General features: G+C 37.0%; 1 protein-coding gene across 3 annotated transcripts in view; it reads right to left on the reverse strand.

Moving 5' to 3' along the window:
- The window catches only part of PCDH11X (protocadherin 11 X-linked), a 1,094,905-nt gene that overhangs the window by 280,803 nt on the left and 798,658 nt on the right, over positions 1-15,444 (reverse strand). For all 3 annotated transcript variants that reach the window (XM_030574959.1, XM_030574956.1, XM_030574957.1), the window contains one exon: positions 2,280-2,478. In XM_030574959.1, coding sequence (XP_030430819.1) covers positions 2,280-2,478 — 199 coding nt within the window. The remainder of the gene's footprint in view (positions 1-2,279; positions 2,479-15,444) is intronic.

The raw sequence follows: 15,444 nt of genomic DNA on the forward strand, positions 1-15,444 counted from the left end.
ATGGGTAAATAACAGAGTTGGGTGAATAGTAAAAGAAACAAAACGTGGATATTCATTCAAGTTTGAAAATTATTGTTTTTGGTTGTATGCAACCCCTTTGTGATTATGTTCTGTGAAAAGCTGAGCTTTTTTAGCATGAATACAAATAAAAGTGAATTTGAAACTCAAATAATTTAAGGACATTCAAACAAGGAATATTTCAGCACTGTTTCGAAAACCATGTAAACCTATACAAACAAGCCAACACATCTGCTGAACAGTTCAGCTACTGAAGATGCCCAGTTAACTGTTCATGAGCCATTCATAAAATACATCATATTTTGTGAAGAAATTCACAAATATTAAAAAAAAAAAGAATTTGATATTTCTGTGAACTCACAAATATTTTGCCAACACCAAAAATCTCAACTTTCAAGGGTAAATTGTTCATTACACTTTTTAATTCAGTTGTACTAAACAAGTCTGTGAAATACCATATATGACTAATATGATATCCTCTTGTAACATAATTAACAGTGCCAAAGACATTGTTAGGATAAACTCATTTTCTTTCCATTGTTAAGTTAGATTAAAATGTCATCATTACTCCCTTCTAACTCTGTTGGAGACATTAGGATCTTCAGTTGTTCTGTGAAATGGAAGTAAGTGTGTTTCCTTCTTTTGACCCTATCTAGAGATGAATTTGACATTGTTACAGTGAGGATTTGGGAAGTCTGTCAGTGTCAAATTTATGAATTCTGTGTGTTTATGCCCTTATGGCTGTCTTTTGCTGTATATTTTCATCATACCTTTTGTGCTAAGAAGCGGGAGAATGGCACTTGGTTGCCTGCCCCTAAAAGGGCTGGTCATTAAGGACCAACAACAATTGAATAACCTGGTCCTAAAACAACTGGATGGTTACAACCTAGATAAAACCAGTTTTCCCCAGCTTATCTGCAGAGGAGTGGGAAATGAAAACAAACAAAAAACAATTCCAAAAAACAGGAGGCAGGTCACAGAAACCAGGTGTTCGGCATGTTTTTTGAGCTAGGAAGGACTGTCTGACTTTCAGACCAACAGAAGTTGAAGTGAGTTTGCTGCAGGAGTCAGAGAGTACAATCCATGACCAAGACGAGGAAACTGAGTCCCAAGGAGTGAGGATCAGGGACTCCTGAAAGTGACAGATGAACACCCAAGGGGCTCTCCGACTGGTGAGGACACTGGAGGGAGGGATTTGAGAGCAGATGTTGTTGGTTTTTGCATGGATCTGTAAATCTGTATGCTTTCTGCATGTTTGTTTAAGAAGTTACTTTGTACAGCCTCTAAGTGCCTGGCTTCAACTGGCATGTGTCTCTGAATGGGTTAAATGGTAAACCAGACTACCTTTGGTGGAGTTTGGGGAAGGGTGTGTTTAAGCTGTTGTGGAAACTTGGGGGGTTCAGTACTGGTCTTGGGGTCTAGGATAGCTGGACTGTGGGGTACCACTTTGGAGAAGGAGTATCATCAGGGCACCTATATGTCAGGAATGAGCCTAAAGACCAGAGACAGTTTCTGAAGCCTGCCTAGATCCAGTGGAGATGAAAAGCACCTAAATCTGGTGTTTGTCCAACAAGGGAGAGCTTGTTATGCTGAATGACAGTTACAAAAGAGCCTTTTGTTCTACTTCTAAATCAAATACACTGTTGTAAGTTGGCCCTGAGTACACCTTGACATGTCAGCTTTGCCTACCCACTTTCAGATGTCATCAGCCTCCAGTGCCACTTGTATAATTAAGCAATATGACACAACAAGCAATGCCTTTCTGGGTGATTACCTCACACCATAGTTGCCCTCACAGGCACTAAACAGAGGACATTTAATTTCTGAAGAACAGCAGTGATTTCACAGAACTGCATGTTGCCCAGAGGGCTCTGCTGCTATTATAGAATGCAAAGTAGGGAAAAGTACGGAAGGGGAAATGTTAAAAGCCATTCCGGTCTTGAGGAGCATCAATGTGAATAAAAAAGGCAGCAGTGACAACCAACCAGAAAGCACCACTTCTCTCTATCATGCCAAAGCCATAACAAACTCCAGCTAATAAAGATGCAAATCAGCTACAACATCTACAGAGCATTTCAACACAAAATGGTCAAAAATACTTGCTTTGAACTTTTGTCATTTTTGTCTTTAAAATGTAGAGTTTAGCAACCAGTATTTTCCCATCTTAATTTAGCATTAAACTTTAATCAGTGGCTTTAAAATTATCCCATTTGTGACTTATTAACATTTAAGGACAAATATGCCTAGAGAGCATCACTTACTGGACTCCGGGTCCGAATTGCCATCTCCTTCTGTCCGACTGTTGGGTGAAGCCTGTTCATAGTACTCCTCTTGGGGGAAACCAAGGGGCAGAGGATGCGATGTGCTAGCACTGCTGCTGGGTTCATGGTCTCCAAGCCCACTGTCACTGCAGCTTTCCTGGGAGCCGTCTGGTAGGTGAAAAGTGACACGGCGTTGCGACTGCAAGGAAAGAAAGAAAATTATATGGTTTCAACTACAAACTGAGTAATTGCTTAATCCATCCAATGTAGGAAATATATTATTTCAGCTATCTGGTGAGGACACATTAACATTATCTACAGTTGTGCACAATTTCAGGCTTTCATGAACAGGCAGCTCTGCTTTCAAACCTGCTTCATCTGACAGCAGGCTTTTCCTATTTTTTAAACTGTAAACCTCGATGCAAAATGAAAGATGTCTCATGCTAAAGAGATTCTGTCAACCTTCACAGGCCTTTGAAGCCTTTCATAAATCAACTTGGAGATTTCAATCACCATTTGAGATGGAATTTATTTCTCTGCTCATTTCTCTAGTTTTCAAAATATATTCTTTTCATTATAAGCTACTCCCCTATTTTAAGGCCAGAGAATGCGAAACATTTGTAACTGATATGGCTGATTCTTTCAGAATCACAGTAACAACATAATAACAATAAATCTTACAATGAAAATAAATCTTTTTTTAAAAAATTATCTAAACAAGTGAAGTAAAATTAGTCCCTAGACTTTCCCCTTCAAAAATTGTAGGGACATAAGCTTTTGTTTTGATTTCATCCATAATGCAAAGAGCTTTTGGGCCAGTTTTTTAAAAGTATTCAGGTACCTAATGAGATTTTTCAAAAGCATTTAGGCACCTAAAACTTGGGCACCAGCTGCCTACCTAGAGCTTTTGAAAATTCCTGTAGGTGCCTAAATACCTTTTGGTGCACCAAAAGTCTAAAGTAACAGACTTGAGCTAAAATTTCCCCAAGCATCCTATTTTCAAAAGTGACTTGGGCACTTAGAAGCCTGTCTCACTGGAAGTCAATGTTCTTAAGTAAAAAAAAAATCTTCAGCTCTCATGATTGTGGCTTGAAAACATGAACCTTAAAGGTCCAAGAAAGAGAAAGCACATAAAATAGCCCCAAATTAGTATTTTTAATATTTCATGATTTTTATGCCATTCACGTGATTTGGGGAGGTGAATACAGTTCCTAAATGTTTGGGAATAGCAATGCTACAGGTTCAATTTTTGGGGTGAATAGTCATAAAAAGTTGGTCTATGCATTGTCAATTAAATACATTACATATAGCTACAGATCACTATACATTTATTTTAAAGGCCTGATGAAGACTGTTGTAAACTGAGACATTTCTCTGGAAAAAATAGATTTGGCTATTTTTTTAACCTCTTTTGTTACTGAGAAATTAGTACACTTGTTCAGACATTGCTGGAGTAAATCATGATATTGTCAAGGCCCTGACATTTTGTGGTTTCATATTCAGTTTAACATCCCATGAAAATCATTTTAACAGACTGCGTACTTACAGACAAATATTAACAAGTAGAAAAATTCTCATCACATGTTTTGTTGACTTAAGACAAACACAGTGCCTTAGGTCCAGTATTAATTATACATAGACCTTGGTGTGTGCTGGAGTAATGCTCTGGTCACTCAGTGTGCTTTTACTACACTTCTCAAGCAATCTGGGCACTGCCTAGTGGCCAAAATTAAACCTGATAATGCCCATTGGAGGTAACAAAAAAGTGTAATTTTGGGCCTTTGCTTCTCTCTATCAATACAGATGGGGAAGGGAGAAGAAAGGCCCTACTGACAAAAGAGAGAGAGACATGAAATGGAGGAAGGCAGCTGCTGGGAATGGAATGACTTACTACTCAGAAAGTGAGAGTTCACAAGAACACACCCTTTATTTAATTGAATCCTCAGCACAAGCCTCTGCCAAGACAATAAAATCTATGATGTAACTTGCATCGTCAGTTATTCCTACCCTGTTGTAGCAGTTATTATAGCCACAGTTCTTCTACTTTTGCTTTGACACACTCTAGAGAGGTATGGGTTGGTGGGTCAATGGCTGCAGAGAAACCAAGTAGCGGCAGCACCTCTCCTTTGCTGTTATTTTTGCTAAGGTCCTGATGTGTAGAGCACAGGCAAAGTAGAACTCCATGTATGCATGAAATTCGCAATGTTCCTCTGCAGTCCTGTCGATTTTGGACCATGGGGAGCACATCTGCTCCACAAGCTCACCAACCTCCCTCTTGGAGAAAAGGAGGTAGGTAGGGACGGAGAGCAGTACAATGGAAGGCTAGAATGATGAACCCACACTTTATTTCATGTGATTTTCTCACTCCCATGCCTGTTTTCTGCTGACAAGGGCCAGGATGTAATGGTCTGCTTTAGATTTCAAAGACACAAAATATCATTGGCCAAAATCTATCCTCATATACACAGATGCAAACCTACCAATATTTCCCAGAATTCCTTTTATGTCAGTGTTTACATAATATATATAAAATATATAGTAATCTCAGACCTATTAGTTGGCAACTGTTGACAAATGCCAACATTTTAATGGTAGCCACTGACTATGACAGGAACATTACGCAGAATGTTCTGGGTCAAAAAGACATCACAGTATTGTTGTTACAGCATCGTATAAAACAGAAGGACTTATATCCTCCATCAACCATTTATATGAAGGCCTGACAAAAGTAGCATGAAGCAAACTAGGTAACATCCCCTCATGTCTATAGAAGTGCTGGTGACATAATAATCCAAAAAAGGAAATTCATAATCCACAAGAGCAAAATTATTCTGCTTTGTGGAATGAGACTTCCACTCATGGACTTACAAAATTAATGTATTGGCCCAGAGGGCTACACTATCATTTTTGGTTAAAAGTGAATCTCGACTCCGGAGTGATCGTGTCCATTATTCTTTATCTCCTCAATGGGAAGGTATAACTCAAATTGATGTTAATTGGACTTACATTTAGCACATAATTCCCTTTAAATCTCACCCTGCTCTCCTCACCTTCTATCCCTAGATTCTTCTTCCATTTGGTTTTTGCGCCTTCTCCTCATCCTTCTTTATGTGCCTCCACCCCTGAGCATAACATTCTGAAGTCTAAAAATCCTTACATTTTAAAGCTACATGGAAGTTATTAGGAACACCTCCAACATCACTTTCTTATGACATCAAGTACTCGACATCACAATGGATGTAAACATACACATTTTAATGAAACAACTGTAAGCTTCCATGTAGAATGTAATGAACCACACTGAAACAAAAATGTGACTGTAAAGAAATGAAGTTTTCTTAGCAAACTTGTGCTCACTGCATCAGTTTTATGCCCAAATCACACCTTTGTTCAACAACATTCAGATTTTTCCCAAAAATAAGCGTAATACTGTGGTTTGGATCATCTTTACGGAAAAAAATCATGAGGATCCCATTGCAGAAGTCTTGTACTAGAGACAATGGGGTCTCACCCCAGCAAAAAAAACTGCTAAAAGTTCACAGATTATGGAGATCCACAAGAGGCCAGACCTATCTATACAGCTGTTCTATGTCTCTGTACCAGTATGGCACTCAGTGCAGTCCTCCAAAAGCTACCTGGGATTCAACCTGACTGTAGCTGTCCACAGGACTCCTGGAAAGAGACGCTGTGGAATGTTTTGCATGAATGCATGGGGAACAATGTGTACTTTCACCCGCAACTACCACACTCCTGTCCAGTCTCTGATCCCTTCCCCAGCACAAACCCACAGAGACCCACGAAGTGCCCCCCACAAGGCCCTGAGGAAGGGATGGTTCCACAGAGATGACTGATGTCTACTGAACCAAATGACACAGTGCTTAAAATATCCATGGCTTCTTAAAATCTAATCTATACTACTACTCTCACCGTTGCTACAACTGGTGAAGCTGAATAATAGAAGCAACAGTGACGAATTTACAGGGGGAAAAAGAAAAGTCTAACTGCCTTTATGCCCTGTGATAATCAAAAATATGTGCACAATTATGCATGTAATCTGCATATAAAAAAAGATAGTAACTGCACAGAACAATTAGACATTCAACTGCATGCGTAAATATGTAAAAATAAGGCCCTTACAGGATATTAATAAGAAAAACAGTAACACTAATTAAGATACATTTATAATGTCTATGACTCATCATATTCCAGTGCATATACTATTTGCCAGGTGCAGACACAAAAGAAGCTATCCCTCTGAATATTACTGTAGAACTAAGTATATTCAGATGGTGTTACTCCTCCTTTGTAATGTGCTGTTGGGCACTGTTTGACAAGGTACTAGACCACAGCAGATGGACCTCTAGTCTGCTGTACAGCAACAGCTACTATAGTATTGTCTTCCAATTATATTATTCCACGTTGCTCCCAAATTCAGGTTTTTCAAAATTAACTTTTTACAAAGCCTGAAACCAATCAAAATGTTGTCATTTTTTAAAAACAAATGTCTATTCCTCTTCAATGTTTGCAGCTCAACAACACTGTGTTAGTGCATTAGGACTTGAAAGATAAGTTGACAAACTCACCAGAACTTATTTTTATTGTTCAAAATGAGAGGAATGAAAACAAATGGAGCCTGTCAAACTAACTTGATATATTTTTGATGAGATTACAAGCTTGGTTGATAAAGGTAATACTGTTGATGCAATGTACTTAGATTTCTATAAGGTGTTCGACTTGGTACCGTATGACATTTTGATTAAAAAACTAGAATGATATAAAATTAATGTGGCGCACATTAAACGGATAGGTCTCAAAATGTAATTGTAAATGGGGATTCATCATCGACCAGATGATGTGTGTTTCCAGTGGGGTCCTGCAGTGATCTGTTCTTGCCCCTACACTGCTTAATATTTTTATCAATTACTTCAAATAAAATATAAAATCATTACTGATTAAGTTTGCAGATGATACAATAAATGTGGGAGTGGTCAAAAACGAAGAGGAGAGGTCACTGATTCACAGCACTCTGGATCGCTTGGTAAGTTGGGTGCAAGCAAACAATGTGTGTTTTACTATGGCTAAATGTAAATATACATATCTAGGAACAAAGAATGTAGGTCATATTTACAGGATGGGGGGACTCTATACTGGGAAGCAGTAACACTGAAAAAGATTCAGGAGGTTAATCAGCTGAACATGAGTTCCAAGTGTGATGCTGCTGCCAAAGGAGCTAAGGCAATCCTGGGATGCATAAACAGGGGAATCTCAAGTAGGAGTAGAGATGTTATTTTACATCCATATTTGGCACTGGTGCGACTATTGCTGGAATACTGTGGCCAGTCCTGGTGCCCACAGTTCAAGACAGATGCTGATAAATTGGAGAGGGTTCAGAAAAGAATCATGAGAATGATTGAAGGAGAGGAAACATGCCTTACATTGATAGACTCAAAGAATTCAATCTATTTAGTTTAACAAAGAGAAAGTTAATAAGGGGTGACTTCATTACAGTTTATATTTAAGTATCCATATAGGGAACAAATATTTCATAATGGGCTTTTCAGTCTAGCAGAGAAAGGTATAACATGATCCAATGGCTGGAAGATAAAGCTAGACGTCTCCAGAGTAGAAATGAGTAATTTTTTAACAGTCAGAGTAATTAACCATGAGAACAATTTACTAAGTGTCATGGTGGACTCTCCATCACTGACATTTTTAAATCATGATTAGAGGATTTTTTCTGAAAGTGCTAATATAGGAATTATTTTAGGAAAGTTCTGTGTTCTACAAGAGGTCAGACTAAATGAAAATAATTGTTCATTCTGGCATTGGAATCTATGTATCAAATAAACAAATTGGGAAAAGTAAATTAGTTTTTAAGTATTATTTCGTTTAACATAAATTAAGGTTTTATTAGTAGGAGACTAAAATATCTGCCTTAAAAGTATATAGGGCCTGATGTTTAGCTGGTATAAATCACCATATCACCACTGAAGTCAATGGAGTTACCCCAATTTACACCAGGTAAGGATCTGGCTCATAATCTTTCATTTGAAAATGTCTTTGCAAAGTTTGATACACTTGATAATATAATCTGATAACAAAGCAGTTACCTCTAGAGCAATTTATCAACATGAGAGAAGAAAAGTACTATTTTTTTCCCCAAGTAACAGTGTTGCCATTTTCTTAATTCATGCAGAAACCACAACAACAATCTGGAACAAGTCATGCTAATAAAATTTTGCCAAAAGCAGGGACTTATCTTCTGTCACATATATTTTGGAAATTTCCTCCTTGAGGCATTTCAATTTCAATTTATAAGATTACAAAATATCCTCAGACTCCAGCTGTTTTTCTATTTATCTCCAAAGGGAGTGTATATAGATTGTAACAGAATAACAAGGATTATAGTCTGTTTTATTCATTTGATTACAAGTTACCACATTTTAAAAAGAAAGAAAAAAATCTTGTATTTTTATTGGCTTTACAGAATATTAATTTAGGATTAGAACCTTAAAGGAACTTGAGCTAAAAACCATAACTTTCCTCTCAGCTCCTTTTCAGTGTAAAGAAAGACGTGCAACATTTTTTAGTTTGAATTCATTTCTTTGACTATTTAGTGCTATTAAATTTGTTCTTCAGTGAAATTAAAAGAGAATGAATGTTGCTTCCAGAGATGCCATGAGCACAATCAGAATTTCTGTCAGAGGTGTCATCTGGCAGCTAAGAAAAGGCTGCATTTTGTAAAGCAGCCTGTCTCTGGCGGGATCAAACTGAATTACGAAAAGAAACCAAACCAAAAACCAAAACCAAACAAAACAAAACTCTTACCCTCATTATTCCAAGCTATATGAAGACTGATCAAAGCCTCAAACTACACAGGGTTCATTGTTTCATGACAACAATTAGACTGAGGCAGCGGGACCAATAAAAGACGAGTCTAAGTAAATAGCTTAAGATACATTGGAAGGATGATTCCTGGAATTATACGCCGGGGGTTTGTTAATTTATAATCAAAAACTGAAAAAAGAAAAAAAGAAAAAAAAAGCCGATATCAACTGACTAGCATTAAACTATTAACCTTGTTATCTTCATTCATTGAAGCAAATTAATATCAGTTTAAAATGTGTGTAGAAAAAAAAAGATTACTATTTTAGTTTATGTTGGATTAATTATATTCCTTAGTTGGAAATTATGATTTAAACCAGCACTTATTCAAATACACACTCAAAGATACTATGAAAACAGATCCATCTTTTTCTCCAATGTTCAGGCCCAGTGGACAAATGAGTCATCTTTTTTTTTCCTTTTTCTTTTTCAATGCTAAACCCTATTATTTTGCCATCACTGCACTTTCTCATTTTCTGATACTTTCCATAGGTCAGAGAAATATATACCATAAATATCTTGACTATATAATCATCTTCAGTCAACACCAATGGCTCTTCTAGACACTGCTCAGAAAGGCTTCCCAATCAGATCACTATTTCCAGCTCAGTTTTTCCTATATTTACCCACACAGAGTACTTACATATAATCTTTTGTTCCACATGCTTTTGACACAGAGACACAGCATCTAATTTTGTTTTCAGATGTCATCAGTATACGATACTCTATGAATTGCATAAAACAAACAGCAGAATGCTTACAGGTCAAAAGCATCCAACCTCGGATACAGAAAAATAATTGTTACTGTTGGACCCAATAAAAGAAAGCCAATATTACTTCTCTTTTGCCTAGGTTTCATAGACTGCGCTGCTATAGTTGCAACATATTCAGTTTCCACCAATGATTATACAACTCCTACTCCCAGTAATTCACATACACATTCAGCTCAGACCAATAACTCTAAGATATCTATGTTTACAATGTCAATTTAAATGTGTCACTCTAACCTTTTATGATTTATAATTAATTAAAGTTACAGACTTCTCATAGGTGCCTTCCCCCTTCTCCCCAGATTTGGATGGTGGAATTTTGAATGAAGAACAAAGGTATGTGTATTAGTCCTAACAAAAATTTTATTTTAAAAAAAGGCCTGAAATCTGCAGCAGCAAGATCCACACGGACAATAAGCACATGGTTCACTGGAGTGATGTCAATTTACACTTCAGCTTGCCGCACATCAAGTGTTTGTGTAGACATGCCTTGAGGCATGTTTTCCAGGCTTTGAATAATTCTTGTAGCTTTTTAAAAAAAATTCAACATCCTTCTTGAAGACATCAAAACTGGACACAGTATTTCAGTAATGATCTCACTAACACCAAATACAGAGGTAAGACCCTCCCTAATCCGACTTATACATCCAAATACTATGTTCACTCTTTTAGTTATAGCATCACAGTGGGAGCTCATGTTCAGTTGGTTATCTACCATGACACCTGCGTCCTCTTCATAATCACTGTTTTGCAGGCTATATTCCCCCATCTTATGTGTGACCTACATTCTTTGTTCCTAGATAGATGACATTGGATTTGGCTGTATTTAAATACACATTTCTCAAATGAGACAACCTTGCCACATGTTGCAGGTTAGTCTATATAATTGACTTGTCCTCACCATTATTTACCACTCCACTTATTTTTGCATCATCTGAAAAATTTACCAGCAATGATTTTATATTTTCTTCCAGATCATTGACAAAAATATTGAATAGTATTAGGTCAAGAATGGGAGTCCCTTAAAAACACTCCAATTGGATGACTATTCCCCATTTACTTTTTGTGATTTATCAGTTAATCAATTTTAATCCCTATAATATGGGCTGCACTGATTTTGTATAGTGATTTTGTGCCTCTCTCTCTCTCTCTTTTTTTTTTTTGGGGGGGGGGAGGGAGAAATCAGAATACCATGAGGGACTTAGTCAAATGCCTTAAAGCAGATTCATGTCAAAACTCTCGACCAAACTTATGATCTCATAAAAAAGAAGTTTATTTATCCAGACCTATTTTCCTTAAAACCATGTTGATTATCATTAGCTATACTACCATCCCTTAATTCTTTACTCATTGAGTCTCTTAGCAGCCACTCTATGATTTTGCCAGGGATCACTGTCAGATTAACTGACCAATAGCTTCCCAGGTCATAAATGTTGGCAAAACATTAGCTTTGTTTCAGTCCTCTGGAGCTTCCCCAGTATTGCAAGTTTTTTTTTTTAAATCAACACTAACTGTTCAGAGAGCTCCTCAACCGATTTTTCTAATACTCTTGGGTGCGAGATATCTGATCTGCTGATTTAAAAATGCTTAATTTAATAGTTGCTGTCTAAAAGCCCCACTAGTTACTACTGGAAGATATAAATATGTACATCTTGCTTCTTCCAAATATAGCATAAAAAATCTGTTGAATGCCATTCTATCTTTTCTGCATTGTGACTGATAATTTTACCATCCTATACCATTGCTAGGATTTCAATTTTTCTTCATATAAATCTCATTTGTTAATCCAATTTGGAGAGGATGATGTCTAGTAGACATAATCCATCAGTTTGCCAAGAGACACAAGAGAATTTTGTTGGAGAGTCTCACACAGTTGACTGATCAGTTGAATGCAAATAAAAACATTATCCATATCATAGATTTCTCAATGTTTTTAAATGAAATAAAAGATTGACAATTTATAGATTACAACTATGTGCACTGCAAAAAGGAAGTTTTTAAAAAAAATAAAATTTCATTTTTAAAAGGTAATTCTGTTTTATTTTAGGCTTTTTTTCTTACATTGTGGGTAAAATTTTCAAAAATGCCTTTGTAGTTTAGGAGCCTAAGTCCCATTAATGTGTGCCTAATGAGTGACTAAGGACATGTCTAAACTTACCTCTGGAGTGATTGATCTAGTGGGGGACACTGTGGTAAGTAGATCTAAGTATGTCATAAAAAATCAGGGTTAGAAGGAATCTTAGGAGATCATCTAGTCCAACCCCTGCTCAAAGCAGGACCACCTCCCAGACATATTTTTGCACCAGATCCCTCAAGGATTGAACTCACAACCCTAGATTAAGCAGGCCAATGTTCAAACCACTGAACTCTCTCCCCCTCATTTTTGTTCTATATCTGGAGTTATTTTCATAGATGAAGTTGCATAACTTAGCCCAATTTAGCTCCTCCCCCTCCAGTGTAAACCAGGCCTAAGTACCGAACTCACTTCTGAAAAGGGGAGCAATTGGAGGTGTGATTGCAGCATGTGCAGAATCTAGCTAGCACAGCTAAAAATAGCAGTGTAGATACAGGGGCACAGGCTGTACAAGTGTGCTGGAGACATAGCCATGTACTCATGCTTTGCTAGCCCACACTGATGAGCATGCTACCATGTCTACCCTATTTTTAGTCATGCCAGCTACAGCAAAGCTAGTGCAGGTATGCCAATGCATGTAGCAATCATGCTTCTGGTTGCAGTGTAGACATACTTCGAGATGCTTGAAAAAATTGTATCAGTTATTTCTAAAGGAAAATTAAAATGTCATAAATAGTTGAACTGTGTTGTACCTAGATATTCCAGAAGTACAACTTTTGTTAAACTACTGCTTCTAGTAAAAAAAACAAACAAACAAAAAATACAGAAAAGCTTTTTTGCAACCTGTTTTGTTAAGGAGAGAAGAAAATATTCACAAAAGAAATGGATGCATTGGTTAGACTGATATTCCATTCCTCCTCTTGAACCTTGTCAGAGCCACTGAACAAACTTACTGTCAATTTGATCAAAGCTGCATTTCATTGATTTCTTAATAATTAGCCAGAGGTGCTACATCTTATGAACAACCTAATCCTCTCATGCCAAAAAAACCCACATCTGATGTGTTAATATTTTTTTACACAACGTCTACCAATTAAATCATCATCTTTCATACTTATCAACATCACAAAAAACAAAGAACTGTAATAAAAGAGCAAATAAAAACTGGAAAATATAACAGCATTTAAAGTGTGTCAAACATTTAATTTAGCATTGGAAAGGCAGTTATTGTATGCTAACGAGATGTCAAAATGACAGTTAAAAGCACATTTTTAAAGTTTAATGTGTGTAAGATATTTCAAGTTGACATGAGTAATTTAAAATTGCTCATAAAAAATACACAGATGCACTATAGCTGTTGTGCTAGTAAAACTAACTGTAGCTGAGGCTGTGAAATAGTTTCCATTCTAATCCCTTGTTTTCATAGGCTCCTACCTTTCCAAGTTTGTTCATTTGGGGGTTATAATTTTACAAGTTTGGTTCGTGATATACTTCTATTTTATTTTTTGAAAGTTTGAGTAAAGTCCTTTTAGTTGTGAGAAGGTAAAAATAAGAAAATTATAATACAAGCCATCAATAATATAAGCAGAAACTTTTGGACTGACATTTGATGCTGCTATCAGCCACAACTGGCCCAAGACAACAGATCTCATCTAGCCATTCTAAACAGAAATACCTCGGATAATGCAATAGTGATTTTTATGGAGTATTTCTTTTAAAGTGAATTACAATAATATTGCCCTCTATGAAAAGAACCCTGCTTGTAATTCTTAGCTCTCTGCTTTCCTTAGTGCACGTGCAGAAGTAAAAATAGAATTTATATTGTCATAAATGTGCACGCTGTATTTTTTTCATTCTAGCATCAGTCTGTTGATTGTGGTTGAAGTAGGTGTATTTCTTCTTAATGTGTTAGATATAGATTTATGGAATAGTATATGTTGCTCCAATGCATTATTCATTGTCCTCTGGACCCTAGTTTTGTACCATGACAGTCAAGGTTAAACCATTAAGTGCCTGCATGAGGAGGCAGTTTGAGCCACAGAGACTCAGAAGAAGTATGGAGAAGCTGATCAAAAATCCATTTGCTATTATTTTTTCCATTCAATTTTTCATTTAAACATCAAATCCTTATGAAGAAATATGAATGCCCAGAATTTCACAAGCCATCACAAGGATTCACATAAAAAGCTTGAAAATGTGCCTTCCTCATTTTTAACAAAATTAATGGATCTAGTCTTTTCTTTAGTCTCTCACAGAGAAAGGATCCACCTGTCATTCAACTCTGTGGTTTCCATCAGAAAACAAGCTGGTATTATATCAAAAGCAAATAATTATTTATTTTGATTTATTTAAACATGAAAATTAAAACATTATCAGAAAATAAAATTCACCCTAGTAGACAGGGCCCGGCACAAGTTCCTATGTGCCACTTATACCTACTTAAGTCCATTAAGTAAAATTCCCAATGAAGGCAGTGGCATTAATGAGTTCAGGTGGCCCTTAACTCAGATGTTAAGGGGTGCACAAGGCTTTCATGGGCTTTTTGGCAATTGGTTGAATTTCAAGTTTAAGGTACAGATGATCCACTGAGTATGATACTCATTGGCATGGCTGGAATATGTAATTTTCTTTCTTTATGGTAAAAAACACAATGGCAGATCTTGATAGCTACCATGTTCCTAACACATAAGTTTCTTTATAGGTCACAGATAGGGAACTGATCTTTCAAATATCCCGATACCAGGCCATTTAGGACATCAGAAATCACAGACAGAACTGAAGTGAGTGGAGCATGTCGCATACTACTACCATGCACTTCTGCCTGTCTATTCCACCCGGCAGCCAGGTTGCCACCTCCTGCAAGAGTGGCAAGAAAGTCTTTTTTTAGCTCTTTGGGGTTGTAAGCTGCAATAGTCCAAACTTAATTTAATGAGCTGTGTACCACAGTGGCTAGGACAGAAATGACAATTCAGAAAATAGAGAAGGCCTTTCTCAATATTTTTTTTTAACCATGTTTAACTGTTATGATTCTTCTTTGATCCCAAGGCCCTACATTCTTCTGATGATGGGAGGGCAGATGCCCATAATCACAGATGAAATTCATCAGAGGGGTAGCCGTGTTAGTCTGGATCTGTAAAAGCAGTAAAGAGTCCTGTGGCACCTTATAGACTAACAGACATATTGAAGCATGAGCTTTCATGGATGAATACCCACTTCATCGGATGCATGTAGTCCTGACGAAGTGGGAATTCACCCACGCAAGCTCATGCTCTAATACGTCCGTTAGTCTATATGATGCCACAGGACTCTTTGCTGCTTTTACAGATGAAATTAACATTGTAGACCCAGATTCTGAACGATGATATGCATGGGCGGACCTATATAGCCAAGAAGCTGGGAGGCCTGGGAGCTGGGGCTCTGGTGGCTCTTTGTCTCC

The sequence above is a fragment of the Gopherus evgoodei genome, chromosome 9 (assembly GCF_007399415.2).
Source record: "Gopherus evgoodei ecotype Sinaloan lineage chromosome 9, rGopEvg1_v1.p, whole genome shotgun sequence".
Classification (NCBI taxonomy): domain Eukaryota; kingdom Metazoa; phylum Chordata; order Testudines; family Testudinidae; genus Gopherus; species Gopherus evgoodei.